General features: G+C 45.2%; 10 protein-coding genes across 10 annotated transcripts; 3 read left to right on the forward strand and 7 right to left on the reverse strand.

Annotated features, from left to right (window-relative positions):
* Nucleotides 1-336: 336 nt before the first annotated feature.
* On the forward strand, nucleotides 337-1121 carry JR316_0010189 (Cystathionine beta-synthase; the record flags this gene model as incomplete). The annotated part of the gene is made up of 5 exons (XM_047895862.1): nucleotides 337-417; nucleotides 487-581; nucleotides 651-735; nucleotides 799-925; nucleotides 1039-1121. The coding sequence occupies 5 exons, from the start codon at nucleotides 337-339 to the stop codon at nucleotides 1119-1121; spliced, it is 471 nt and encodes a 156-aa protein (XP_047745581.1).
* Nucleotides 1122-1658: 537 nt separating this feature from the next.
* On the reverse strand, nucleotides 1659-3947 carry JR316_0010190 (uncharacterized protein; the record flags this gene model as incomplete). The annotated part of the gene is made up of 9 exons (XM_047895863.1): nucleotides 1659-1836; nucleotides 1924-2014; nucleotides 2059-2775; nucleotides 2833-3059; nucleotides 3194-3337; nucleotides 3432-3546; nucleotides 3610-3660; nucleotides 3724-3837; nucleotides 3893-3947. 9 exons carry the CDS (start codon nucleotides 3945-3947, stop codon nucleotides 1659-1661), a joined length of 1692 nt encoding a protein of 563 aa, XP_047745582.1.
* Nucleotides 3948-5382: 1435 nt separating this feature from the next.
* On the reverse strand, nucleotides 5383-6976 carry JR316_0010191 (putative rhamnogalacturonate lyase A; the record flags this gene model as incomplete). The annotated part of the gene is made up of 12 exons (XM_047895864.1): nucleotides 5383-5462; nucleotides 5512-5536; nucleotides 5591-5694; nucleotides 5742-6004; nucleotides 6105-6169; nucleotides 6225-6313; nucleotides 6368-6435; nucleotides 6488-6632; nucleotides 6701-6747; nucleotides 6808-6835; nucleotides 6892-6916; nucleotides 6974-6976. 12 exons carry the CDS (start codon nucleotides 6974-6976, stop codon nucleotides 5383-5385), a joined length of 942 nt encoding a protein of 313 aa, XP_047745583.1.
* A 31-nt stretch (nucleotides 6977-7007) lies between these two features.
* On the reverse strand, nucleotides 7008-8009 carry JR316_0010192 (putative rhamnogalacturonate lyase A; the record flags this gene model as incomplete). Its single annotated transcript, XM_047895865.1, has 6 exons — nucleotides 7008-7066; nucleotides 7129-7424; nucleotides 7480-7527; nucleotides 7594-7718; nucleotides 7779-7828; nucleotides 7886-8009. The coding sequence occupies 6 exons, from the start codon at nucleotides 8007-8009 to the stop codon at nucleotides 7008-7010; spliced, it is 702 nt and encodes a 233-aa protein (XP_047745584.1).
* A 727-nt stretch (nucleotides 8010-8736) lies between these two features.
* JR316_0010193 (uncharacterized protein) lies at nucleotides 8737-11190 on the reverse strand (the record flags this gene model as incomplete). The annotated part of the gene is made up of 6 exons (XM_047895866.1): nucleotides 8737-8818; nucleotides 8876-8897; nucleotides 8959-9334; nucleotides 9391-10733; nucleotides 10789-10965; nucleotides 11022-11190. The coding sequence occupies 6 exons, from the start codon at nucleotides 11188-11190 to the stop codon at nucleotides 8737-8739; spliced, it is 2169 nt and encodes a 722-aa protein (XP_047745585.1).
* Nucleotides 11191-13374: 2184 nt separating this feature from the next.
* JR316_0010194 (Cytochrome P450 monooxygenase 208) lies at nucleotides 13375-15512 on the forward strand (the record flags this gene model as incomplete). The annotated part of the gene is made up of 11 exons (XM_047895867.1): nucleotides 13375-13587; nucleotides 13616-13752; nucleotides 13800-13997; nucleotides 14056-14320; nucleotides 14375-14492; nucleotides 14550-14563; nucleotides 14619-14865; nucleotides 14922-14946; nucleotides 14993-15134; nucleotides 15265-15377; nucleotides 15485-15512. The coding sequence occupies 11 exons, from the start codon at nucleotides 13375-13377 to the stop codon at nucleotides 15510-15512; spliced, it is 1500 nt and encodes a 499-aa protein (XP_047745586.1).
* A 391-nt stretch (nucleotides 15513-15903) lies between these two features.
* On the forward strand, nucleotides 15904-19336 carry JR316_0010195 (DNA mismatch repair protein Mlh1; the record flags this gene model as incomplete). Its single annotated transcript, XM_047895868.1, has 15 exons — nucleotides 15904-15969; nucleotides 16019-16156; nucleotides 16208-16380; nucleotides 16432-16525; nucleotides 16578-16712; nucleotides 16771-17080; nucleotides 17133-17226; nucleotides 17289-17442; nucleotides 17493-17670; nucleotides 17751-18047; nucleotides 18118-18232; nucleotides 18309-18465; nucleotides 18552-18713; nucleotides 18852-19199; nucleotides 19286-19336. 15 exons carry the CDS (start codon nucleotides 15904-15906, stop codon nucleotides 19334-19336), a joined length of 2472 nt encoding a protein of 823 aa, XP_047745587.1.
* Nucleotides 19337-19596: 260 nt separating this feature from the next.
* JR316_0010196 (uncharacterized protein) lies at nucleotides 19597-20608 on the reverse strand (the record flags this gene model as incomplete). The annotated part of the gene is made up of 4 exons (XM_047895869.1): nucleotides 19597-19764; nucleotides 19819-19904; nucleotides 19973-20067; nucleotides 20124-20608. The coding sequence occupies 4 exons, from the start codon at nucleotides 20606-20608 to the stop codon at nucleotides 19597-19599; spliced, it is 834 nt and encodes a 277-aa protein (XP_047745588.1).
* Nucleotides 20609-21143: 535 nt separating this feature from the next.
* Nucleotides 21144-22265, reverse strand: JR316_0010197 (N-acetyltransferase ECO1; the record flags this gene model as incomplete). Its single annotated transcript, XM_047895870.1, has 2 exons — nucleotides 21144-21629; nucleotides 21690-22265. 2 exons carry the CDS (start codon nucleotides 22263-22265, stop codon nucleotides 21144-21146), a joined length of 1062 nt encoding a protein of 353 aa, XP_047745589.1.
* Nucleotides 22266-22747: 482 nt separating this feature from the next.
* JR316_0010198 (Cytochrome P450 monooxygenase 208) lies at nucleotides 22748-24923 on the reverse strand (the record flags this gene model as incomplete). Its single annotated transcript, XM_047895871.1, has 11 exons — nucleotides 22748-22826; nucleotides 22891-23003; nucleotides 23071-23104; nucleotides 23173-23242; nucleotides 23428-23674; nucleotides 23730-23743; nucleotides 23797-23913; nucleotides 23957-24231; nucleotides 24286-24483; nucleotides 24540-24669; nucleotides 24713-24923. The coding sequence occupies 11 exons, from the start codon at nucleotides 24921-24923 to the stop codon at nucleotides 22748-22750; spliced, it is 1488 nt and encodes a 495-aa protein (XP_047745590.1).
* Between the last annotated feature and the right edge of the window lie 200 nt (nucleotides 24924-25123).

Here is a 25123-nt window from a genome sequence, read left to right on the forward strand (position 1 = left end):
AGCGCCAGCAGTGCATGAGCTCAGTCAAACACAAACCAACCTGTTTATTCGGTTTAGCAAGCGAGAAACAAGACGCTCAATGGGAAGCTCACTGTTATCTTAGCTCCTTCATTTCAATATTCTCAAATCGTTCTTGTCAAGAGTCTGAAATGAATTCCAAATGAATTCATCGTTTCGTAAAATTTGACCTTGTTTGTTCGCAAAACCTAACCCTAATCCAATTAACCTAACCCAAGCGGAGGATCGCTGTTTTACCTCTGCCCACACTCGTTTCCTCCATTTACCCCCAATCCAACCCAGGTCCTCTATCCTGCTTTTCTTTCTCTAACCACCACCATGGCCACAGCGACAATGAGCAGCTTCTCTTTCCAACCGTCTACACTCCCAGCTGACAAGTACCGCGGTGCCGTTGTCGAGGTAAGCATCTACAAAAAATGAGATTGATTGAATTGTCAATACTCATACCTGCGCACAAACCTCCGATAGGACCTACAACTTCCACCAGCGTTCTCCGTTTCATCCAATGAAGCCATTTCACGCGCAATTGAACTTGCATACGAGCGAGACTTTTCTCATATCCCGTGCGATTCCCCTTCTTGCAAGGAGGCAGAGTGGAAACTGACTGACATCGATGGGATATTGCTGTACAGAGTACTGGACCAGAGTCGCAGACCCCTGGGATACGTGGATGTTGCGAAACTGAAGCAGAAGTGGGAAGCAGGGCAGGCGAACCCCGTACGTCCCTCCCATTCCATCTCCTCCACATCCCATCCTTAACCGGTTTCAATTCACATATAGGACGACAAAGTCAGCACGTACATGACCAAGTTCAAACGCACCTCCTCGGAACCATACACCGTTATCACCCCACTCTCGCCGCTCTCCGACCTTGAAGATTTCCTCAAGCGCAATATTTTCGCACTTGGTTAGTCTCAATGTGCACATTTTCCATGCCCTTTCCGCCTCTCCGGGCGTGGTTTATCTCCTCAATATTTCCTTTCAATCCCTGAGCTTCTTACTGAACCTGTCATAATACAGTGACGGATCAAAACCGCAAGTTCGTTCTCGCCGTGGCGACATCTCACGATCTCGACAACTTCGTCTCCCGCCGTGGTCTGTGATTCAGAGGTGGCCATCCCCATATCTCATCCCTATCTCTATGATCTCTGTCGTAGCAGTGGCCTGCTTTCCTGGAATACATATAATCATACAAACTTAGCCATAATCATACCGCATGCTACTCCGGGTGAAGAACTTGAAAGCTTGACGGCTTCCAATATATCATACATCTATCTGCACAAAGTAAAATGAAAATATTCTCATACGTCGGAGCGAACAACGGCGCATGTCATAAGGAAGACTGCTGCTCAGAAGTGCACCTGCCAAAATCGAAGCTGTTCATGTTCACCACATTGATTGTTCCAAAATTATTGCTACTGTTATTGCTACTTGTGTAAGGAGATATGTATAAGGAAACGAAATATTGATAGATATGTAGATAAAATATTGCAATAGATAGTTACGACCGGTATGCAGCCATTCACAAATACAGGTAGTCGAAAGTTATGTCGAAACTGAAAGCGACAGCGGGCGCCACGGTATCAGGTTCTTCCTCACTGCTTTGATAGGACCTACAAATAGTAAAATAATAACTTTGATTAGCGTGTTAAAAACTGCGAAATGTAAACCGAGCACCGACCGAAGATGAATACTGGCCCCCAGGCTGCCAGCAGCAAGGCCACATAGTGCGTCCCAAACGGCGTCGGCTCTGCACGCCGCAATGCTAGGTCGACGATTACCGAGAGGGTGGCAAGCAGTTGTACAAATATAAAAAGACTGTATGGGACCAGAGAATTCGGACAAGAGTAAATTACGAGATAATCAGTTCAGAAAATGAACTTGTTATATCACATTAAAACATACATTTGAAACGAAATAAGCCACCGTATCGCAGGCGCTAGGCTCGGATGCCGTTTCTTTTGCCTCCTCCCACGCATACCTGGCACAAAGAAGTCTAGTCAGAATATCGTAAATGAATAAAATATTCAAAACACGCACTGCTACTTCCACTGATCGACAAGCACTCCATACCCATTCCTTTGGAAGCATACCGTTCAGCCTCTGTGAACGCGTAATAGTCCGTCTCCATCATACCCATGCCTTTCGTCTCTCCTTCGTCCTCCACTGTCCAGTCCCCGCCTGACCCTGAGTCCAATGATTGTACAACTGCAACCGCCACGCCAGAATCGGCCTCTGCCTGTCTCTTATGCCAACTATTCCGCAACTCTTTGATTTCTTGGTCAGAAGGGTCTGTCATCCGGTGCTGCTGTATCGAATTTCTTCTATTCGCGTCAGTAACGCCAAGTTGAGTTTGTGTCTGAGCTTGCATCGGAACGGGGGCTGGAGGAGGAATAGGAGCCGCATGCGGATTGACAAAGGTAGGGAACGTCACAGAGATATTCGAGCTCGCGTCGTCGTCTTCATCTTCATTGAACTTGTAATCATTCTCCTCCTCCTCTTCGTCATTATCGTCCTCCGCGTATTTGTCCCCGCCCTCACGGGGAGCCGTAGTTGACAACTGTGGCGTTACGCGCGACGTTGGCGTGGCGGAGCGCGAGCGCGAGCGACGTCCGAATGGGAGATGGAATTTCTTCGCAGTGAACGTCGGACTCGAGATAGCAGGTACGATGGCCTCACGGCCACCTTCTACCTGCGTCTTGACGCTCGTCTTGCCTTTCGCCTTCTTCCCAGCCGAATCTGCATCCCTGGAGACTCCTTGCGACATCGACATGAATTCCACTCGTCTGCTCTTACTCCCGCCAGTAGACGTACCGCGTTTACCGCCCTTGCGAGCGTTTCCTGCACCCGCGCCGATTCCCCTCCGGCCGCTGTTATTCCTTGACATCGAGCGCTTAAGCTCGTCCACGAGGCTATCGGGCCGCGCTGCGCGCTGGAGATGCTGGTTCGTCTTGCGGATCTGCAAAATGGAGGTGGTAGAGAGGTAGATCGCGGGTATGGTCATGAGGAGGGGTACGCCCGCGAAGCCGAACAGGCGAGTCCTGTGTGAATGGCATTTTGTTTGGCGGGTGCGATATGTCCGGATCGGATTAATGAGACGATGCGAGGGTAGGAAAGATGTTTACCGTCAGCTTTTTTTTCTACGAGCGAAAAGGAAGAGGGGTGGAAGGCGTACCATTGAGGCGACGTCGCATCGCAATGCATGCCATCGCTAGGCTGTAGTGCGTCGAGTTTTACAACAAGAATTATATGCACTGTCGTGGCGATGGCTGGGAATGCGACCAGAGGGAGCATGTACGAGTTCCGCCATTGCAGGGCTCTGAATGTCGATTACCATGGGGAAGTAAGACGGGAACAGAATGTCATGAAACAAAATGAATAAGTGGCAGACTGTTTTACAGCAAAGCACGTACCGTCTGCCGTCACTCCACGTTTTCGGCTTCAGAACGGCAGCGTAGGTCGCCATTGAGAACGCGATAGCCACGCCTGTGAGTAAGTCCGTCGAAAACGTTATCAGAATGGATTGAGCTATACATCGCAGCGATTTAATCAGACGTTCAGCCGATAGCGAGTGGATAAGCGCTGGCGTACCCATGCAAAACGATCGCGGCATCGCGAAAGGGTCCATCCTGAATATCATGCCTTCACATTCACATAATTTGAGCAATCATTCTCAGCAAAGAAAAATCAGCACTGGGGACGAACCAAGGGAGAACATTCCTTGCAACATGATGTTCCCCACACAGTATAGCATGGGGCCCCATTTCGACCCTGCGACCCTCCCGAATGCCCACAGAAAAATAGTACAGCATACGGCACCTGGAGATAAAGGATTAACGGTCAACTTACAGAAGATCGATGGTGTATATAGTACACGTACCGGTTAGTGAAAGGACACACCACGCGATCTTCAGCTGGAACGGGAGCATGACGAGGCGGTCTACCGTCTATCGTTATCGACCAGCTCTAAGTTTCTGAGTCCTATTGGGTCCCCGCAGCCTACTAATCGTCGCTGGTGCTCTACAGTCGGCTCCACACAGACTGACCACACACTGCCCAAGTCGCCAGCAGCCAGCGCCTTGAATCCGATGCAACGCCGTAGATGAAAGGAAGAAAGAAACGAAGAGATTGGAAAAAACGGCCGACGACACCGCAACAGGACAAAGAGTCCAGGGAAAGTGGTGGAGCACAAAATCCCCCCGCTAAAGGCTTTGCGAATAACGAAAGCCCATGCCTGTATATTTGACCTCCATCAAAAAGCCTTGCACGCGTTTTCGGAGGACCCTGCCGCATTTTTATTACAGATTTCCATTTACAGTATGTTTCTCCCCCTGCCACCGCGGACTCCAGAGTACGTTGACTACGAACATAAATGCTTCCGGCCGGCGCGTGTGAGCGCGTTTGATGTAGAAGCCTGGAGAAAGTCCTCTTTAGGGTCAATGTAATTAAAAATGTTCTCATACAATGCGCATTTGCCCCGAAATGTGAGAATCTAGACACTGACAGGTTAATACTGACTCGAATCAAACCCAAGTATAGAGAACAATGGCAATTTGCAAGATATGTAGTTGGTGCCCACGTTCTTCAATACGGTAACCACCATATAGTATTAGCACAGCTCAATTTTAAATTTCGAGAAAAACGCATGAACGAGGGTCTAGACACAGTCCCCGCTCGTTCTTGTATGTTGATTTACCGCCTCCTTTCGCGACATGGCCGCCGAAATATATGTGGTGACCGCGATCGCCATTCAAGCTTCAAAAAAAGTGGAAAATTCGCCGAGGGGAAACAACGTAAGACCTGAAACTGCCTGTTTGCAAGAATTGGAGGTTTCAACCGACACGACAAGCGGGCCAATTTACGACAATGGTTCCAGAATTGAACATGACGAAGTAAACGTCACTGTATACTTGGTCAGATTTTAGTGTCAAAGCATGATCCACCAGGAACCGCGCCCGCTTCAGATTTTCGTAATTCGACGGAACGGGAGTTTTAGCTTTATATACCGTTATTTATGATGGATTCTTCCAATAAGACCCTTTCTTAGCATAGAAAACGTCAATACTTCGCCAACGCTGCGGCGGTGTTTAGAACGACTACAATGAACTATTGATGTGCGATATTCAAAAGTCTACATGTCCAAAATGATCTGAGCTTCTGAAGCGCTGAGGGAAAGAAACGATTTTTGGCATCGAACTTCGATTGGATAACATATTTTTACACCGCCAAACACAGACTAGCCTACGAGTTATCAATCATGATAGTTCTTCATTCAGTATAGTCTAACTGCATCAAAAATAATGTTTGGTGATCTAGCCGGAATTCGATCGTTAGCAGGGACGCCAACTCGAAACCCTGGATTACTCACAGGAACCCGTCTCCGGAGGAACCCGAGGCGACACTGACGACGATCGTGTTTGTCCCGCTTACCAGCGTTCCTGAAGCTGTAGAATGCATTAAGATTTTGTCGGTCTGTGGAGCGTATCTGCTTACGAATGTTGTAGGTGTACATAATGTTCTGTAGAAAAAGTGAGCAAAGATAGGTTTGATTCAGAGTACTGAGCATGCTTACATTCCCTCTCCAGGTTCCGCGTGTCACCCCTCTGGAGTCAGGCTGATTGGGAATTGCCGGAATTGCAGAGTTCCAGCTGTTCACCTGGACAACGGGTCTTCCGCCTAAATGTTATCAGAGAAAGAAACTTTAAGTAGTTTGGAGTGATTACCAGCAAAGGCATTCGTTGTTCCGATCTGCAATGTCCGGGCGCCAATTTGCGAGGATGAAAGTGAGAAGCGAATGGTGACTGCACCAACGGCTTTAAAAATGGCCATGGGGAACGAGTTTGTAGAGCTGCCAACATTGAAAGTTACTGAAATTTTATATGAGCACAAGCCTTGGACGATGAAAATATGTTTCTCGCCTGGTCCCCAGCTCGACATACGGCTATCGCTTGGGCTATTGAGGTTTAAGTCATCAAGTGTACCTGGGCTAGATAAAAAGAAAAGGCCCTACTGCATGGTCTCAATTTTGCTATTCAAACGAGTCAGCCCATTTAGTTTTCAGGGCATCTGAACATTAGGATGCTCACTCAGCATTCAAGAACCCTCTGGGAGTACCATCAAAATCTCCGATTTGCCATATCGCTGTAGGATTCTGTCATCATTCAATCGTATATGAGCGCTGGTTGACAGAGGATTAAACCTCCTACCGCTTCCTGTGATGCAATATTCGAAGTGACGACGCTTCCAGCGGATACTGACACCGACTGAGTAGCCACCGCATACTCGGATTTGTAGACTTAAAAATGCGTGAGACATCAGGAAGAACAGTATCTCAATCAATAGTAGTTACGTGTCATGGTGTATGTTCCCGGCTTCATGTACGGGCTTGTAAACGAGCCAGAAGAGTCAGTACGAACCCTAACCATAAAACATGGTCAACAAATAACAATGCGTCGAGTCATCAACACACCAGTATTGAGCAGCACTGTTTGAGAAACCGACGACTTGAAGCGAAGAGAAGCTTGACGGGATACCAGACGCTTTCCCTGTCACTCGACCGCGCGAGGCCTTGGGTACGAGGCCATTTATTCCCAAACCTTCCCAAAATGTCGGATCTAGTTACAGCAAGATGTCGCTAAGACTTAGAGTAATTTGCATAGTCTATGGACGAGATAAGACCCACCAATAACCGATGAAGAAGGGGCAGAGCCAGTTGTAAACCACAAAGCGCTGTGAATCCTGTGAGCCACCGGGGTTTGGGTTCAACGTGACTGAAGAAGAATTGCGTACTAGGGCCCGAACAAGCCGGTGCGGTACGCTGTACCGTGATGAGAACACAGAAAATAAATCCACGGATATTTAGCGGTAACATACCTTCTGTTTGAGTGTGTCCCGAATTCTATTAAGAAACGTGATGTAAGAAGGGTATGGCGTTGATGACCCAATATTAACCCACCATGTCTGGATTTCAAGAAGGTGTGAGTCAGAAATCAATGAAAATATCTATCATGTTCAGCACACTCACAGAAATAAAGTTCCTGTTGATCACCTACAGAATCAATGACATATCAGCAAAGTAAATACGATGGTAATACAACGAACGTTACCAACCTCCCTGATTATCAATATCCCTGAAGAAAGGCCCTCCAGAGGAGCTCTCATAACCCGTGTCGGTGATGATCATGTATGCACCAATGCCGTTACCAGTGACACCATGGACTTGATCGTCGATAAATTGTTTGGAAGAGTAGAACTTGGACCTCGTCTGCCCGTTGACGGTATAAACATCAGTGCCTTCAATGGCAGTTCCACCTTTGATGTCAGAGACGGTATAGCCATTGGGAAGATTGGCACGATTGAGGCGCGCGATGTAGCGCAGCTCGCCAACAGAAGGCTCAGCTGTGATGCTGCAAGGTCATACATTATTAGTTGAAAGGTTTGGATATTTCTTGATTCACATACTATGTCGCCATGTGAATTGCAGGATCTTTGTAACGGGCCACGTAGTAGCTAAAACATCAGGGTCAGAGTAGTAGAAAATATTAAAGGGTGAGTCGAATATCAAGCCAAACGCACTGGGTCAACGTGCTCGTGGTACACGTTATTTTGATGTAGTTGTTGCTGTTACCAGTCTGTACAGCGGAGCAGCTTGCGCCAATTCCGGATGAAACCTGACTGTGTTTCCCGCTCTGGTCCTGTGCCTGATAGCATTCAAAATGATAAAAACCAAAACCTGTTTGTCATTTATGATTGAAAAATACCTCAATGCCATTGAACACCATCGACGTAATATCACCTGTGGTTTTATCAACTATGTATCGTGATTTGGGTCAGCTCTATTACTATGCACACTTATTGAGTGTCAAACCTTTGAATACCAGACCTCCACTCGTGTCGACAACCAGAGAGTTTCCCGATGTGGTCACTCCAAATGCCCATACCGATGTGGCTAAGACAGCAAGCTGCACAGCAAAGCTAAACGCTCGCAACATTTTGAAATGTGAATTCGGCCCATGTAGAATTGGAGTCTGAATTTATAGTGACTAAATTAGACTTCTGTGATTTCAACAGGTCGTCAAGGACCTCAGTTTATCCGAGGAACGGACATCCAGATGGCTCAAATCCTTCCTGAAATTATCCGTATCCGAGTCTGTACTGATTCTTCGTCATGGGGTACCGTATTGCCATAAAAAAAGAAGCCACCCGTAAATCAGTGTTGGCGTCATACCATTAATGTTATGGTTTACATACCAGACGTCTGACGTTCAACAATCTTGGGTGAGGCAGCTGAACGGTACGGATGCAGATCAACCAAGCAACATATACGGCAACGGGAGAATGGCGGGGTATGAAAACTCCCGAGCGAATGATTTGGAACTCATGTTCAAAAATAAGGTTAATGACACGACAGCGGTTCCAACGCCCAGTAAAAGGGCAGTCTTATGTTCGCTGCTTAGCGTTGAATTACTTTACTATTTCTGAATTAAGAAATTGAAGTGAAGACTCGCTCGCCGGTTCGCGGCCGGGTTTCGTCAGAAGACCACCAGAATATGAATACAGACAGTTAGTAATTAAGTTGTTAAAAAATACGCGAAATTCTTTGAGGACCGGAAACAGAAAAGACCTGTCATCCAGGGAGAGTATTGAGATTGTTCGGGGAAGAAGAGTCCTATGACACTCGCCACTAGGAGGCAAGACTTGGGAACATCAAATATTTCCCTATGACGCATTGGATGACCCGGAAGTACATTCTTTCTTGTGGCCTTTCCAGTGGGCCTTTTGACACGCAGAGTCGCAGTACCTAGGTAAAATGGAACGTTGAAACGATGAAGGTAAGACGAAAATTTTCAGAAAATACCTTGTATTTGAGCAGCCACCGCCTGTACGTTGGACACATGCAAAAGTCATCAGCAAATTAATGTGAGGAGAGACTCGTCTTACATTTTCGCAACACTGCGGATGGATTTCCGCACCATGAACATCGATAGAGCGTGAGCTTGTTCTCATCAAAATGGATTTTGGTTTGAGATGATTGGAAACTTTGAGTCGTTAGCAGGTCGTCGATAGTGTTATCCTCCAGCTTCATGTCTTCCAACCAGGCCGTAAGATTATCCTCTGCCCTGCGTTTGGATGTCGTATGTTGAACGTCGAGGCTGTAGAACCTATCGAATTCATTCATGATGTGGGCAAACTGCTTAAAACCAAGAGGATAGTGTTTAAGGATTGCCTTCTGGGAAAGGCGTAGGTTGCTTTGAGGAGGAGGGGTCCCCATAAGCTCACTGAACTCGTCTGCGATGTGAAGTTTCCGCACGATATCCTATTATAAAAGATGTGATCAGGCGGTGAACCGACACGTTCTATGTGGCTACTTACATCCAACTCTTTTAGGCTGGGGTCTATAGCAGGGTTCACCAGAATGCTTAAAAGCACGTACCAATACCCCACAGTTTTGATGTGACGCGAATCGGGAGGTGCTTCCTTTATGTACGTCTTGGCATCTTGCAAAGCTGTCATGACAAACGCTATAGCTTCTTCCCATTTTCTGTCTCCGCGAGGTGGATTAGTTTGCATCAATTTAATCCCCATATCAGCAGCATGGTCGACAGCCCTTTGCAAAAGTTGATACTTCACAAACGGTGTCATGCTCTTGCACTTTAAGCCCTTCTTCGACGCACGTAGACCCTGGACATTGTCAGCGGTCAAAGAGAGAGCGTAATAAAAGTACGATTGCTCGGGATTCCGTTGAATAGCCTTTCTAGCCAGATTCATGACTTTGTCGAGAGCTTGCTTGCCAATGAGATATTTCAGCTCTAGTATGTCGGCAAGATCCTCCTCCCCCGGGTTCCCCTGGCGCCTTATGGCATTGGCAGTGTGATGAAGCGACTCTCTCCAAGTTGTGAAAGGCAATCCCATATCAGCAGCCACAAATTGTCCTGTCCTTTCATCCTGAACTTGGAAGTAGCCATCCATGATTGCGTGTTCAGCCTTGGTGATTAATGCAGCCTGCTTCAGTGCAAGAGCGCGTAAATCACGTTCTTGGCTATCGGCATAGTCCCTTATCGCCTTCTGTGAGTCGTTTATACACGACAAGGTCACAATTGTATCACAATTCGTGGGGCCATAGGCCATCATGATACGACTAAGATGCTGGGGAATACCAGAGGTTTGATAGGTTGCCACAAATTTACGCGGATCAAAAGGAACTTCATGCTCTTGAGCCTCCATCGAAAAGGCACGAACAAAACCGCCAAGGCATATGCAACGAGTTACCCAATCTTTACTTCGTAGTCCAACGGCCAGAAAAGAAAGTGCAGCAGGGTACGCTTTGAAGGCGTAAGACGCATGGAGGCTGGACGTGGCGATGAGGTGTATGGCGTGCTCCAAAAACGAATGGGATCGAGTGTAGAATCGTTTGACCGCTTCTAACACACTTTTGATGACAATAGTCATATCAATTGTTTTCAGAATCTTCGGATGGGGGCAATCATCGCCATCAAGTAGAGTGACAGTCGCATGAGCAAGGATAGCCACTCCCGAAATAGAGACAACCTCATCGTCTGGCAGGTCGTCAATGAGCTTCGCAATGGTATTGGTGTGTCTAGCGACTTCCAGTCGAACTTCAATGCCTCCGTGGTGTGTAATGGTGTCTAATACGTGCAATGCTAGATGGCGAGTTTCGTCTTCGCGTAAAAGTGGGAGAACCTTGGATAGAATATCTGCGAGGGATATTTCGGATCTAGAATCAAACTCGAACAAAAGATAAATACGCACCTTTTGCGAAAACCTTGTTTCTTAGAAGAGAATCCGTGCACATCTTTCCCAATATCCCAACAATAGCACCTCTGACTCTGACGCTGTCCTTGCTGTTGTCGAATAAAGTTTGGAGTCGGTCGTGAATCACATCGAAATCGGCATAGACTTTTTTAAACCCGTTTCGAGAATTGAGATCTTTTCAAAGCTTTATGTTGTGAAAATTGCATGTGAGAGTTGGAATTTTATCATACCTGGGAGGTGAAGAAACTCGCAGATTGCACCTATGATAATTGTCCAATCCGCTAGATCCTCCTTTTCTCCTAGCTGAATGCTTTCCAATCCCAAGATGTTTGTCGATTGACCTGCCGGTGACTGGTTTGATTTCCCTTTGGACTTTCCATGACTACCAGGGCCTGGCATAGCGTTGATAAGACTCAGAGAAAGTAACAAAGGGAACTGATATCACAGAAGCGTACCAATTTATGCTTTATCTCGGGAATTGCCCCTGCTCGCCAAGCAGCCACCACACCACCGCAAGCACACCATTAAGGATGCTTTCTGTACAGATTTCTGATATTTGCCATTGGAGACGTCGGATCGGACGCTCTACACAATGTGCGGGAGTCTATCTACGTGGTCACGTGTCTAACGACCAAATCCCCTTCCATACACCTCTGGAAGAGATACACTTGAAGCTGATGGATACTTTCCGCACAGATTTCTGCCGTTTGTTATACTTCCATGGACCACTGGAAGTGCTCCTCAATTCTCTTTTTTGCGTCGTTGTTTAATTTTTGCCACCATCATGTCGGGATTTTCCGAATGTAAAACTAACTTGTACGGAAGACTCGTATCTTGCACAGATAGTCCAAGTAGAACTCCAAGTAGAAATTTCTCTTACATTTTGAATAAAAGATGAACTTTAAAGTTGTCTTATACATTAAGTACCAGATCAAGGTGTCAGAATGAACTCCAGTTTGAGTGTAAATCAAACTGTAAGAAATGCTCGTATGTTAACTGGAAGAAAAAATACGAGAAGTTTTTCCAGTTAAACTGGAAGACACGCTGCAAAATTATTAGTCAGATGATGTAGCGTAATTACCTACCCGATTTAGCTGGAAATCAGTCTTATATTTTGATTTTGGCCCTGATATTAACATATAAGATTAATTTCCAGCTAACCCGGGTAGATAATTACGTTACATTACCTGACTAATAACCTTGCAGCGTGTCTTCCAGTTTAACTGGAAAAACTTCTCGTATTTTTTCTTCCAGTTAACATACGAGCATTTCTTACAGTTTGATTTACACTCAAACTGGAGTTCATTCTGACACCTTGATCTGGTACTTAATGTATAAGACAACTTTAAAGTTCATCTTTTATTCAAAATGTAAGAGAAATTTCTACTTGGAGTTCTACTTGGACTATCTGTGCAAGATACGAGTCTTCCGTACAAGTTAGTTTTACATTCGGAAAATCCCGACGTGCATGCGTTCAACTGTTAGCCGACTTTGCCAAGTTAATCGGCAGCCGACGGCATTGAAAATTACCAGCCAAAACGCGCTGATTTTCAATCTCAGTTCAACCTAACTTGGCAATATATTTGCACAAATTTTGTCTAATAAACAAGTAAGCGGCTAGTGGACATGAATTTATTTTCCAAAGGTTGAGGAATAAGTACGAAGCGCTGGAAAATGGGTATAGTAATGGCAAACGTGTTCCCTTCCCTCTTTACTTTGTCCCACTTGGCATGGAATGCTGTTTTCTATTCCCAACAGTTGCCGACCCGTTCCCGAGTAGATTTAGGCACATCACGTACAGGGAGGTCCGAGTTAGTGCAAATGCACATTTCGGGGAAGTTCGACGAACGATGGATAGAACCTGATATTTTTTAGATGTTATGTTAGAAATTGCTCTCAGATGGCTGACTGGTTTTTTTTTTTCAATAACGCTGACTCCCGAGCATCTGAATCTGAATTGGTAGGGGAGATTAAGTATGAATCATTCCAAGGACCGGGGTTTGTTAAAATTACGACATAATCTTCTTTTCAATATAGCGTACATAGTACTCCCGAACCCCCGATGAGCTCCACAACAGATGCAAATCCTCATACGGAGTGTGGATCTCGAATTGTTGCATTGACATAATAGTTTGAGGGATGCTACCTTCCAGATCCTAAATCATACCCAAAATGTGCTTAGGACCGTCAAGGAGCAAGAATGAAGCCTTGTAGTACAAATCTTCTGCACGAGAGCCCTTTCAAGTTCGATCCGCAACCACGGAGCGGAATGTGATTGTATAGATCATGCCCATCTATATTCATATCACGTAACTTTAAATAGTTATACGTAAGTAGATTATCCCTTCAGATAAACTTTGATCACGGAGACTGATTTGTATACGCCGTCACCGAGATTCAAGGATTCCTGAGGAATACTAGTCCCTATCACAATTGATTGTGATGTAAAAATAAACGGAACGTAGTAATATGTAGCAAGGAAAGGAGCACGTAATGATCCCAGTATAAGTATATCATTTGGGGGCATTTCATGTCATGACAAAGAGCGTCCTACCTACCTGATCACCCAGAAGATCCATAATCATGCAGTCAGCGTTCACTGCCCTGCTCGCTGCAATTGTTCTTGCACTTATAACTAGAAAACTGCTGAAAACAACAAAAGAGAAAAAGCTCTTTCCTCCTGGACCAAAAGGACTCCCTCTTATTGGAAATGCGCTTGATTTTCCGACTGAAAATCTGGGACCTGCATATACTCAGTGGGGAAAGCAGTACAATAGCAAGCTCATTTCACCTTTGGTAACATTGAAAACAACTAACTAAGAAGATGAAAGGTGATATCCTCCACGCCAGTGCCTTTGGATCCCATGTCATTATAGTCAACAACCGACAAATGGCAGATGAGCTGTTCGATAGAAGAGCTGTCAAACACTCGGATCGTCCATCCCTACCTGCACTTGATCTGTGAGTGAAACTAACAATTCTATCTGCGTCTAACTGAACGCGCTTAGATCTGGGATGACGTCGTACAATTTGGGTGTCATGAGATATGGAGATAAATGGCGTCTTCGTCGAAAACATGCCTTGCAAATATTTCGTCAGGCTGCGTCACCACCGAATGATTTCAGTAATACAATTGTCGACGGAGTCCATAAAGCGCTCAAAGGATTATTGCACAGTCCAGAGAACCTGTGGGACCACAACAAAATGTACGTATTCCCTGTTCGCTCAAAATATGGTATCGTATTGCTTATCTCGATTGTTTAGGTTATCAATTTCAATTCCCATGTCCTCGATGTACGGATACGACGCCAAGTCAACTGATGACCCGTGTATAGTCGCGGCCGATCAAACCTTCACTCTGGGAATGGAGTTGTCGTCGCCTGGGGGAAGCTTAATTAACATAATACCTCTTCTTCGTCATATCCCACCATGGATCCCTGGGGCTATTTCTCAACGAAAGGCCGAGGTGTCCAGAAAGCTTACAGAACTGATGATTTCTATTCCACTGGAATTTACAAAAGCGCGAGTGGTAAGTTTTTTTGGTCTGGCTTCCTTGGTTAGTGATAATTACATGATCTACCAGGCAGAAGGAAATGCTAGACCATCTGTAGTTGGAAACTTCCTCGAAAAAAAGAATACGGTCGGTGTTTCAGAGGAGGAGGAAGAGGCAGTAATGTCTGTTGCCTCCACAGCTTATGCGGGTAACTCCTCTACTATACTTCTATCAAATTTTGGTATCTAATATACATAATTCGCAGCTGGGTCGGACACTGTAAATCATTTATCAACAGCCTATCGCTGCAATGTTCTGACATGAAATGCTTTAGACGCAATCAGCCACCGGAACATTCTTGTATCTCATGGTCCTTCACCCGGATATCCAGAAGAAAGCCCAGGCGGAGATTGACAGTGTGTTGGGGGGAAAACGGCTGCCAACATACGAAGACCGCCCATCTATGCCGTATATTGAGGCAATATACCGCGAAGTACTTCGATGGAGACCACCAGGCTCAGTCGGGTTTCCTCATTCCTCAACAGAAGATGACTTTTATGGCGGATATTTTATTCCTAAAGGTACGTTTTCCCGATCCAATCATCAGCAACAACATTCTTACTTCCGAATAATACAGGGAGTACTCTAATGGCAAATATATGGTTAGTTCTAGCTACAGTGTTGATGACTTTCTAATTTAATATCCAGGGCAATGACGCACGATGAAACAAGATATGAAAATCCACTAAGTTTTAATCCAGAACGATTCATCAACCCTGATGGAACTCTCAATGACGACGATAGAATCATGGCATTTGGCTTCGGAAGACGGTATGTTCGCGAGCTTATTGTCAGTCTGAGTCCACAAAACTAATAAAAATGTTAATGCAACAGAGTTTGTGTAGGGAAGCACGTCGCCAGCGCTACAGTAATGACTGATATCTCTTCCACACATATTGGTGGCTAATACATCTTGAAAGCTCTGGTTAACGTTTGCGTCTATTCTGGCCGTCTTCAATCTGGAGAATGCAAAAGATAAATCTGGGAATATAATCAAAGTCAACGATGAATACTATGAATTTGGGCTCATTAGGTATGTGACGCGTCCTCAACATTTATTTTTCATATGTGGCTGATATAAATTTTCAGTCGTAAAAAACCCTTTGAGTGCTCAATTCTACCTCGTTCTGACGCTTCCAGGGAGCTGGTAGAGCAACTTGATGCTTAGCTTTACTTTATAAAATGTAATTTGATCACTCGTAATGACCTTAACTGAATCCTTTGCATACGAATAGTACATATATTACCACCAAATACATCTTTATAATAGGAAGAAACTAAGTGATTTCTTTGTTTTCTAATATTGGCCAAGAACGATACAAAGGTTTCTCCCAAAAATTCAGGGCTTCCTGCCGTCGCCGATAATACCGTCCCGTTTAACATATTAGTTGTGAGGTTGCCGGCCGTAAAAGTAATACAAATTCCAAAATTTCATCATCAGCCGCCTTTTCGAGTTTTTAAACGCAGATTGAAATATTGATATCCGACCGAGATTTTTCCACAGGCTAGTTGATGTTTCTTGTTTGCAACCGCGATCATATGTGAGCAGATCCGCCAAAATGTCAGAACCAAAACCCATACGCCGCCTTGACGAGAATCTTATCAACAAAATTGCAGCAGGAGAGGTAAATAGGTGCTTTAAAGGCGCGAAACTACTTATTAGCAGACGTATAGATCATTCACAGACCGGCTTCTGCGTTGAAAGAACTCGTCGAGAACAGTCTTGACGCTGGTGCGACCTCCATCAAAGTCACAGTTAAAGATGGTGGTATGAAGCTGTTGCAGATACAGGATAATGGATGTGGAATACGCGTAAGTTCTTGCTTTAACCATGATTCTTTCCTTTCATACATATTCGAGCAGAAATCAGATCTCCCTATTCTCGCTGAACGTTTTACAACATCTAAACTATCCACTTTCTCCGACCTCTCTCGGATTGCAACCTATGGTTTTCGTGGAGAAGCCCTCGCGTCTATATCACATGTTGCACGCCTTTCTGTCGTCACAAAGACCAAACCTGACTCTTGTGCGTGGAAGTATGTACATTTTTCGTCATCTACATTAAAAGCATTCTTACTTTTCGACAGAGCTACATATGTCGATGGATCTTTGGTAGATGCTAAAACAGGGGAAAAGGCAGACCCACGTCCATGTGCCGGGAACGACGGGACGACCATCACGGTTCGTCCATCTTGTTTCGTGCGCTTCGCGTTCTTTGTTCAGTTAGCTTCAGATAGAAGACCTATTCTACAACACTCCGACGCGCCTTTCTGCACTACGAAGCTCTTCTGAAGAATATGCACGGATTCTTGACGTCCTCACCAAATACGCGATCCATAATCCCACCGTGTCATTCCTCTGTAAAAAGGTTGCCTTCCCTTGCCCTTTCCCACCTCTGGCCCAGTTGACGGTTGCTGGAATGATAGGCAGGGTCACCTTCTCCAGATCTCTCGACTCCCTCTAGGTCAGATACACCTACGGCCATTCGACTATTATATGGACACTCTATTGCGAAAGAGTTGGTCCACCATACGGTTTCCTCGTCAATCAAGAAGAAACGGAAAGGTAGGCAGACAGAGGAAGACATGGACGTAGATGGCGAAGATGAAGAGGAAGACCAAATGCAGGCAGAAGATACCGATTTACAATCAGAGTCAGAGTCATGGTCTGCCGAGGCATACTTCAGCAATGCGAACTACCAAGCAAAAAAGATGGTCTTTCTCCTTTTTATCAATCGTCAGTAGCTGTTTGAAATCTGGGTGTCCAGAGATACCGATTTCTCAAATAGACAGGCTCGTTGAATCGCCACGGATGAAGAGGGCACTTGAAGCGTGTTATGTGAGTGTGCTTCCCAAAGGGACAGCGCCGTTTGTGTACCTCAGGTCCGCGTCATTCTATGTTATTTCGGCTACCCACTTCATTTTTTTCTTCTCTACGTCTCCAGTCTCCAGATCGATCCGCGCGCCGTTGACGTCAACGTCCACCCGACCAAGCGGGAAGTGCATTTTCTGAACGAGGAGCAGATCACCGAGCGCATTGCGGATGCGGTGCAGATGTGTTTGGCCAAGGGGAATGCTAGTAGGCGATTTGAATATCAGGTGAGTTTGTTTCACTGGAATTGGGGGATAGGTTGTAATACGATGCATAGACAACCTTGATGGGTGGTATTCTTGGTGATGAAGATGCAAGGGCACCTCCTGCGTCTGTGACAAGTTCGAGGAAGAGATCGAGGAAGGAGAGGGACCAGAATTCATCTGGAGATGAATACGGAGAAGAAGAGGTAGAAGGGAACATAGAAACTTCTGGTGTTTCAGTTTCCACATCCAGTGCGTCTGATTATTCCTTTCCCTCTTCCTTGATACCATGCTTACGAAACGCGCCTATCCCGATCTATTGACGAATAAAGCCGAGACGCAAAGGAAGGTATACTCACATCATAAAGTACGCACATCCGTGCGGGACCGGACATTGGATTCTATGTTTCCTATCGCTCACTCACAAACGAGCCAAGCGCCTCCTGGAGCAGTCGAATCGCCTTTGTCTCCCGGTGTTTCAAATACTACCATGGCAGCTGAGGGAGTAACAGCAGCAGCGAGTCCAAATACACAGACAAATCTTAAATCAAGAGAAGTGAAGGAGTCACAATGCTTTCTGACGAGCGTAAAAACTTTGAGGCAGAAGCTTGTAAAAGGCAAACACCCACGTAAGTTCATGCGAGACTGACACGAACTGTTAAATGATAAATCCATCAACGCTTCCCTGACATTTTACAGAATTGACAGAGATTCTGGAGAAACATATCTTCATCGGCATTGTGGATCTGAAGCGTTGTCTCTCACTCATACAGTGTTCGACCAAACTGTATTTAGTCAACCACGATGCACTTGCGTACGTCTTCTATTTCACATTCCACTTGCTTCTATCACGAAAGTTCCAACTAACAACACTGATTTAATACTTATAGCGAGGAGCTATTTTACCAGCTTGGTCTGAGGCAGTTCGGGGACATGAGTAGGATCAAGCTAGACCCAGCACCATCGTTGCATGAGCTCGTTCAAATTGCAGTTGACGCGGAGGACACCATTGAAGGGACAAAGCTCACCAAGGCCGAAATTGTTCAGGTGCGTCGTGTTTTTATCGTTTTTCTTCCCCGCCCCATTTTAGCTCACCACGACTTTCTCATTAATGTGATCGCCGTGACTACCAGCGTATCGTCAAGGTTCTTGTGGACAGACGCGAGATGCTCGCGGAGTACTTTTCCCTTACGATTACCGAAGACGCACGCGTAGAGAGTATCCCGCTACTGTTGAGGGATTACATCCCGAATTTGGATAATTTACCGAGCTTTCTCATGAGACTTGGCCCACAGGTGCGTTTGTTGTCTATTTAACTCCAATATGAGTTTACTGCAAGTTCTTGAGTGAGAGGGAGTGGAATGACAGTGTCATGACTCTGCTCGCACCCAAGAGCAGATATTGAGAAGTGTGTTATTGATAACCTTTGCTAGGTCGATTGGTCTTCTGAGATGGAATGTTTCGAAACCTTTCTCCGCGAGCTCGCGTACTTTTATGTCCCGACTCCTCCGACTCCTGATCCTGACGAACAAGAATCAGGTATAGTTCATGATGCCTCGAGTAAAGATCTAATGAACGGAAAAAATCCTGAAGCAGAGACCGCAGGGGACGAGCGCGACGGCAAAGACAATGCGAAACCAAATGAAAAGGACCTGTACAAATCTGAGCGATGGCAAATCCAGCATATTCTGTTCCCAGCTATGCGTCGGTATTTGATCGCGCCCAAATCACTACTCGACCGCGATGTCGTGCAGATCGCGAACTTGCCTGATTTGTATAAGGTTTTTGAGAGATGCTAATTTGGAATTATGATTGACTGGTAGTGGTTTGCTGGACGTTTTCCATCTTGACAACCCTGTTTTCATAGGGCTTCGACACTTATATTAGGGAGCTTTCTACCAATGTTTCGATCGTGTGATTACCGCGTGCGAACTTACCAGCAAGACCCGCCGATATTTGTGATGCGGCAAGATTCTACTAGAGCATGCCACTGTACTGGCATAGCAAATTAATTGTTCTAGTTGGCCCCCCAAACCACGCGCCTTCTTGGACCATTAACTAACAGTTTTGTAGCAAGAACACTTGAAGAACAAAGTGCCTGATATCATAGGATATCAGAACATTTTGGATTCAAACACGGCGAATAGGTGTAAACCAATAAAAGAACAGAAAATATCATTACACCGAGATTACAAAGAGGCGAAACACATCATCATTCGGAGTAGTTGGCGTTTGGTATTCAGGATATGTTGACAACTGGCCGTCGGCGGCGATTTCGGTGATGCCGCTGATTTTGGTTGAACCTTTCATCAACACAGCCCTCATTCTTCGAGGACAGAAAAAATGCTGGAGGTTGGAGTTATCAGCTGTACAGAGAGTATCGTGAAGAGATATACGAACATGATTCCACCGATCTACCACTTTTGCGACTTTGTTCCCTTTTCTTCCCTTCATAAGCATTTGGACTCCTGCCCCTGTTAGTTGACCTGCGATATTTTAAGCCGATAACTCGAGATTTCTGATGCAAAACAGAGAATATGAATACGAAACTCACCAACAAGTGGCAGGCTGGATATGATGGGGACACTAAACGATCTATTTATATCCTTCTCAGTCAGTGACGCTGCCGCGCGTAAAGCCTCCAAAAAGCTTCAACCATAATAAGTCCTTCGATAGGATATGCATAGTAAATTGGCCCAGCTCACCTTAACCAATCGCTTTCAGTGACATCATGATATGTGAACGGATGTGGATGAATGACCGAAGGAGGAGGAACTGGAGGAAAGCCTTTCTCTAGAGTTTTGCCGTTCGCTGCCAGAAATAACGGTTTAAAGGACTCGTATGAGATATGTGCTGGTGGCACCCGGGAAAAGGCGGTTGGAAGTTCGGTGTCGCTGAACAGTGATGTTGTCAAAGTTCCTTTGCTTGATGAAGCTTGGTGTGATCCTGACGGTGAGACGGGGCTGATGGTATATGGAGTCTGGAATGCTGTGTTAGATGACGGTGTGGTGGAACTGGAAGCACTAGAGTCGACATCCAGCTCTGGGATGGTCGGAAAGACTGGAACCTTATCAACAGGCTCAAAGCTGCGAATATCCTCGACTCTGTAGGAAGGAGGGCGCTGAGACGTATGGTCGTAGAGTTGACTGCTGCTACCTGCATCGTTCATGTTGTTCTCTGGGACGATCATACTGAAAGCGCGAGGAGGAAGGAGTAAATAGTCTATATAGCACCAGTAATAGTCGGTAACTGTTCCGTTGGCATCGTCGTGCACAGTTAATCATGTTAATTATGTCATACAGATAGACTAACAAAGCGATGAGGCCGTGTTGTCTATTGAGCGGGCTTTGAATTTGATACCTACGGACTATGGCACTGTTTCAACTGCGGCGCAGTGGCACAACGGACTCAGAACTCGTATCTCGCCAGTACAGTAAAGGAAGGGCAGTAATGGCAGTAATAACAGCAATAAACCAGGTTTTGCGCTCCCATTGATGTAACAGTTACTTGGACACAGCTGTAGCTTTGTGAGTTTCAAACGGATTGCTAACCTGATTCATTGCTCCGGTGAATGTTAAACAAAAATCTACACTGATTTGAACAAAGCGTCATCGAGAAGAACACGATGTTTTAAGCGCCGGTAGCTAGGGATCTTGTGCTTCACGGTTGCTATAGTGAAGCTGTATAAAATTATAATAGTACATACATTTTGATTTGTACAACAACTAATCTTCCTCATAAACTCGAATGTGACCCCTTCCCCAATTCTCCATTACCTTCTGACCCATCCCTGTAGGCTGAGAGAACGCAATCTGACCGCTATCGGGGGTAAGCGGGCAGCCGTGTATAAAGGTTGCAGCAGCCGCGTCCAGAAGCGCTCTGGCAATGCCTAGACGACGGTGGGAATGGGAAACGAAGAGGCGAGGAATGCCCATGGTTGTCGGAAGAAGCTCAGGTGAGCAGAATAGGCCGGTATCCGAGTCCACGAGCACGAGGGCGCTCGATGTGTCAGTTGAAAGCGCATCGCATTTCTTAATCACAGCCATGGCAGAGGAAATTCGTTGGGCGATCACACACCCGACAATCTTTTCTCGATTCTTCTGTGTGTCATGGGGCACTAGAAAAAGATACGCTTTTGAGGATTGTAGGACATTGTGAGAGAGTTCTGGAGATGAAAGGGTGGTGTTGACGACTTTATACAGAGCAGAAAGCTAGATAGATGCTGCGAGGTCAAGTAATAATCTGGGATAAGGCGGATACCGGCTACGTACCTTGGTCCCTAGTTTCCCTCCAGGATCCGCTGGCAGACAAATGATTCTGCCTTTTCCCTTCATACCTCGCAGCTTAATGCAACTTTTCACGTCCACAACAATGTTTTCCGTTCCTCGCATCCGATCCTTTTCTTCTTCACGACCCCATTCTAATTCTTGCTGCACGCGTAAGCAGTGTGCTTTGTGAAGTGCTTCGTCGTCTAACGCGCCCTTAATGTATGATAAGTCGCACAAAGGGCATTTGCGTAAAACAGAACGGTCGATATTGAAGTGCAGTTGGGTTAATGTTTTTTGATCTGACTTCTTCGTCGACTTGGGTGGTGGTTTTGACTTGGACTTCAACGTCGTCGATGTCCCGACGTGTTTGGTCTTCTTATATGGTGAGAAGAGGGGTGCTTTGGTCTTTTTTTCCTCTGTGCTTAGTGTTTCCGCGAAACCACGCTTGCTTGACCTAGAGGGTGGTGGCGTGGAAGGAGGACTAGATGTAAGTGCGGAGGTGCTAGAAGAGTGTGGAGTACGATGTTTGAGGTTTTGATTGCGTGAGCCATAGGTGCGTTGTACTTTTGAGGAGCTCATGGATACAAGCAAAGAAGAAGGCTTCGTTGTTTGTTTACAATATTACTGGCAGACGCGACGCGTTTGTTTGGCCTTGTTGTCGTGTCATACTCACGCTTCTCCTATTTCATGGATTGGGAATTTTTGTAGGGCATCGCACCGTACGTACTACGGGTACGGCCGTATGGTATACGGCAAAAATACGGGGGAGAAGTTGTGTAATACGTACCGTATAATGTATTTAAGGAGTCCCTTACGGTACGGTACGTCCTTGATACGGGTCTATGACCGTCATATCTCTCTCTGGAAAGAACTAATCTATGTTTGATTAACCATAAGGAAACAAGGGATAGTGTTCCGTAGTGAATAACGGTGAAGAATAAAAAAACGATTAGAGGCAAACTCATTAGGACATGAATAAATTAATTTTTAGTAATGAATTTAATTGTGTGTTACATTGGTGTTACAAAAGAAGAAGAGCAAGTAAAAACGTCGACGACAATTTAACCATCCAGGTCTTCTACCAACTTCATAGAAGCTTTGGATCGTGGTTCGATTGAGCATTCGAACGGTGTTTTACGACTAAACGATGATTTAGTAATCCCAGAAGAATACAACAGCGTATCACCGATGGCGCATCACATACCTCATGAACCCAAATTCATTGTATTCACCGTTGACTTCAATTATATTTCCAGACTTATCTCGTGCCTTTGTGAGATCAAATACAGCCAAAATGGATGCAAATGTCAGCCAGAGCTATAAAGATTTTTTAATGTCATTAACCAGCAACAGATTTATGACTCTGAGTAAAATTGGGCATTACTGTAGCGCTGGCCAGATGTTTCCCAACGCAGATCCTAATTTTAATCAAGATGTGATATGTGCATCAGCTGTAGTCCACTTATTCAGAAAGTCTTGGTCATACCGTCTTCCGAACCCATAGGCCATAATTCGGTCATCGTCGTTCAGGGTGCCATCCGGATTGATAAACCGTTCTGGATCAAACGCATTGGGTTTTTGTATCTTGTCTCATCATGTGTCATTGCCCTAAAAACTCTTTTAGTAACGCATCTATAAGGGCAACTTCATACAACAAACCAAATATTCCCTAGGAGTGCTGTTCCTGTCATATATTACAAGCTAAGAGATTCCGTCTTGATAGTTGAAACTGATAACACACCTTTGGGAATGAAATATTCATCGTAAAAGTCATCTTCAGTTGAGCAATGGGGAAATCCAACTGCGCCTGGTGGTGCCCAACGAAGGACCTCGCGGTATATTGCCTCAATGTATGGCATAAATGGACGATCTTCGTATGTCGGGAGCCGTTTTCCTCCCAGTACACTATCAATTTGTGCCTGGGCTTTTATTTGAATATCCGGGTTGACGACCATGAGATATATGAAAGTTCCAGTGGCCGATTGCGTCTGAGAAACTCTACGTCAGAACACTGAAGCAATACGTTTTTATTAGATGGATTACAGTGTCCGATGCAGCTGCAAAATTATATATCAGACAGTTCTTGCTACAGATAAAACAAAATGATTACCCGCGTAAGCTGTAGAAGCGACAGACATTATTGCTTCTTCGTCCTCCTTTGAACATCCTACGGTATTTTTCTTCTTAAGGAAGTCTCCAACAACGGATGGTCTAGCTTCCCTTCTGCCTGGCGGATATCATAAAATTATTGCTGAGCAAGCAAATCAGACCGAATCCTACCACTCGCGTTTTTGTGAACTCCAGTGGAATTGAAATCATCAATGCTGTGAGCTTTCTGGACAACTCTGCTTTTCGTTGAGAAACTGCTCCTGGGAACCATGGTGGGACATAACGAAGAAGCGGAATTATGTTGATTAAACTTCCCCCTGGTGATGCCAACTCCATTCCGAGACTGAAGGTCTCATCTGCAGCAACTATACACGGGTCATCAGTCGACTTGGCGTCGTATCCATACATCGATGACATGGGAATTGAAATTGATAGCCTATACAATTTAGATAAGAAATGCAATACCATATTGTGAACCAAAAGGGTTTACATCTTGTTATGGTCCCACAAGTTTTCTGGGGTGTTCAACAATCCTTTAAGCGCTTTATGAACACTGTTGACAATTGTGTTACTGAAATCATTCGGTGGTGACGCAGCCTGACGAAATATTTGCAGGGCATATTTTCGACCAAGACGCCATTTATCTCCATATCTCATGATGGCCAAATTGTACGACGTCATCCCACATCTAAGCGCGTTCAGCCAGACGCCAATAAACTGCCTGAATGTGCTGCTTTTACTCACAAATCAAGCGTATGAAGGGATGGGCGATCTGAAAATTTGGCGGCTCTCCTATCGAACAGCTCATCCGCAATTTGGCGGCTGTTGATTATGATGACATGGGATCCAAAGGCACTTGCGTGAAGAATGTCACCTTTCAGTTTCAACCATGTCAGTTAGATGCCTTCATGCTATACTGATTGAATTGAACTTGCTGTTATACTTCTTTCCCCACTGAGCATATTCAGGCCCAAGATTCTTAGTGGGGAAATCAAGCGCATTTCCAATTAAAGGGAGCCCTTTTGGTCCAGGCGGAAAGTGCCTCTTCTCTTTTTTTATTGTCAAAAACGTTTTAGTTATCAGCGCAAGGAATATCGCAGAGATCAGGGCAGCAAAGAAGGGCGGCATGCTTTACGATATTTGGGTTGACCAGGTAGCAGGCAACCGCGCTCTATATCCTCTTATCTTAACCTCATTAGATACTCTTCACACGGTCCTGACTGTATCACTACCATCCAATGTATTTTTAAACATTTCTTATACTGAGAACTGTGAAGGCCAGTAACGAGGTGAGTGAATCTATGCTAACACTCCAATCTAGGCATTTT

Source organism: Psilocybe cubensis, chromosome 9 (genome assembly GCF_017499595.1).
Source record: "Psilocybe cubensis strain MGC-MH-2018 chromosome 9, whole genome shotgun sequence".
Classification (NCBI taxonomy): Eukaryota; Fungi; Basidiomycota; class Agaricomycetes; order Agaricales; family Agrocybaceae; genus Psilocybe; species Psilocybe cubensis.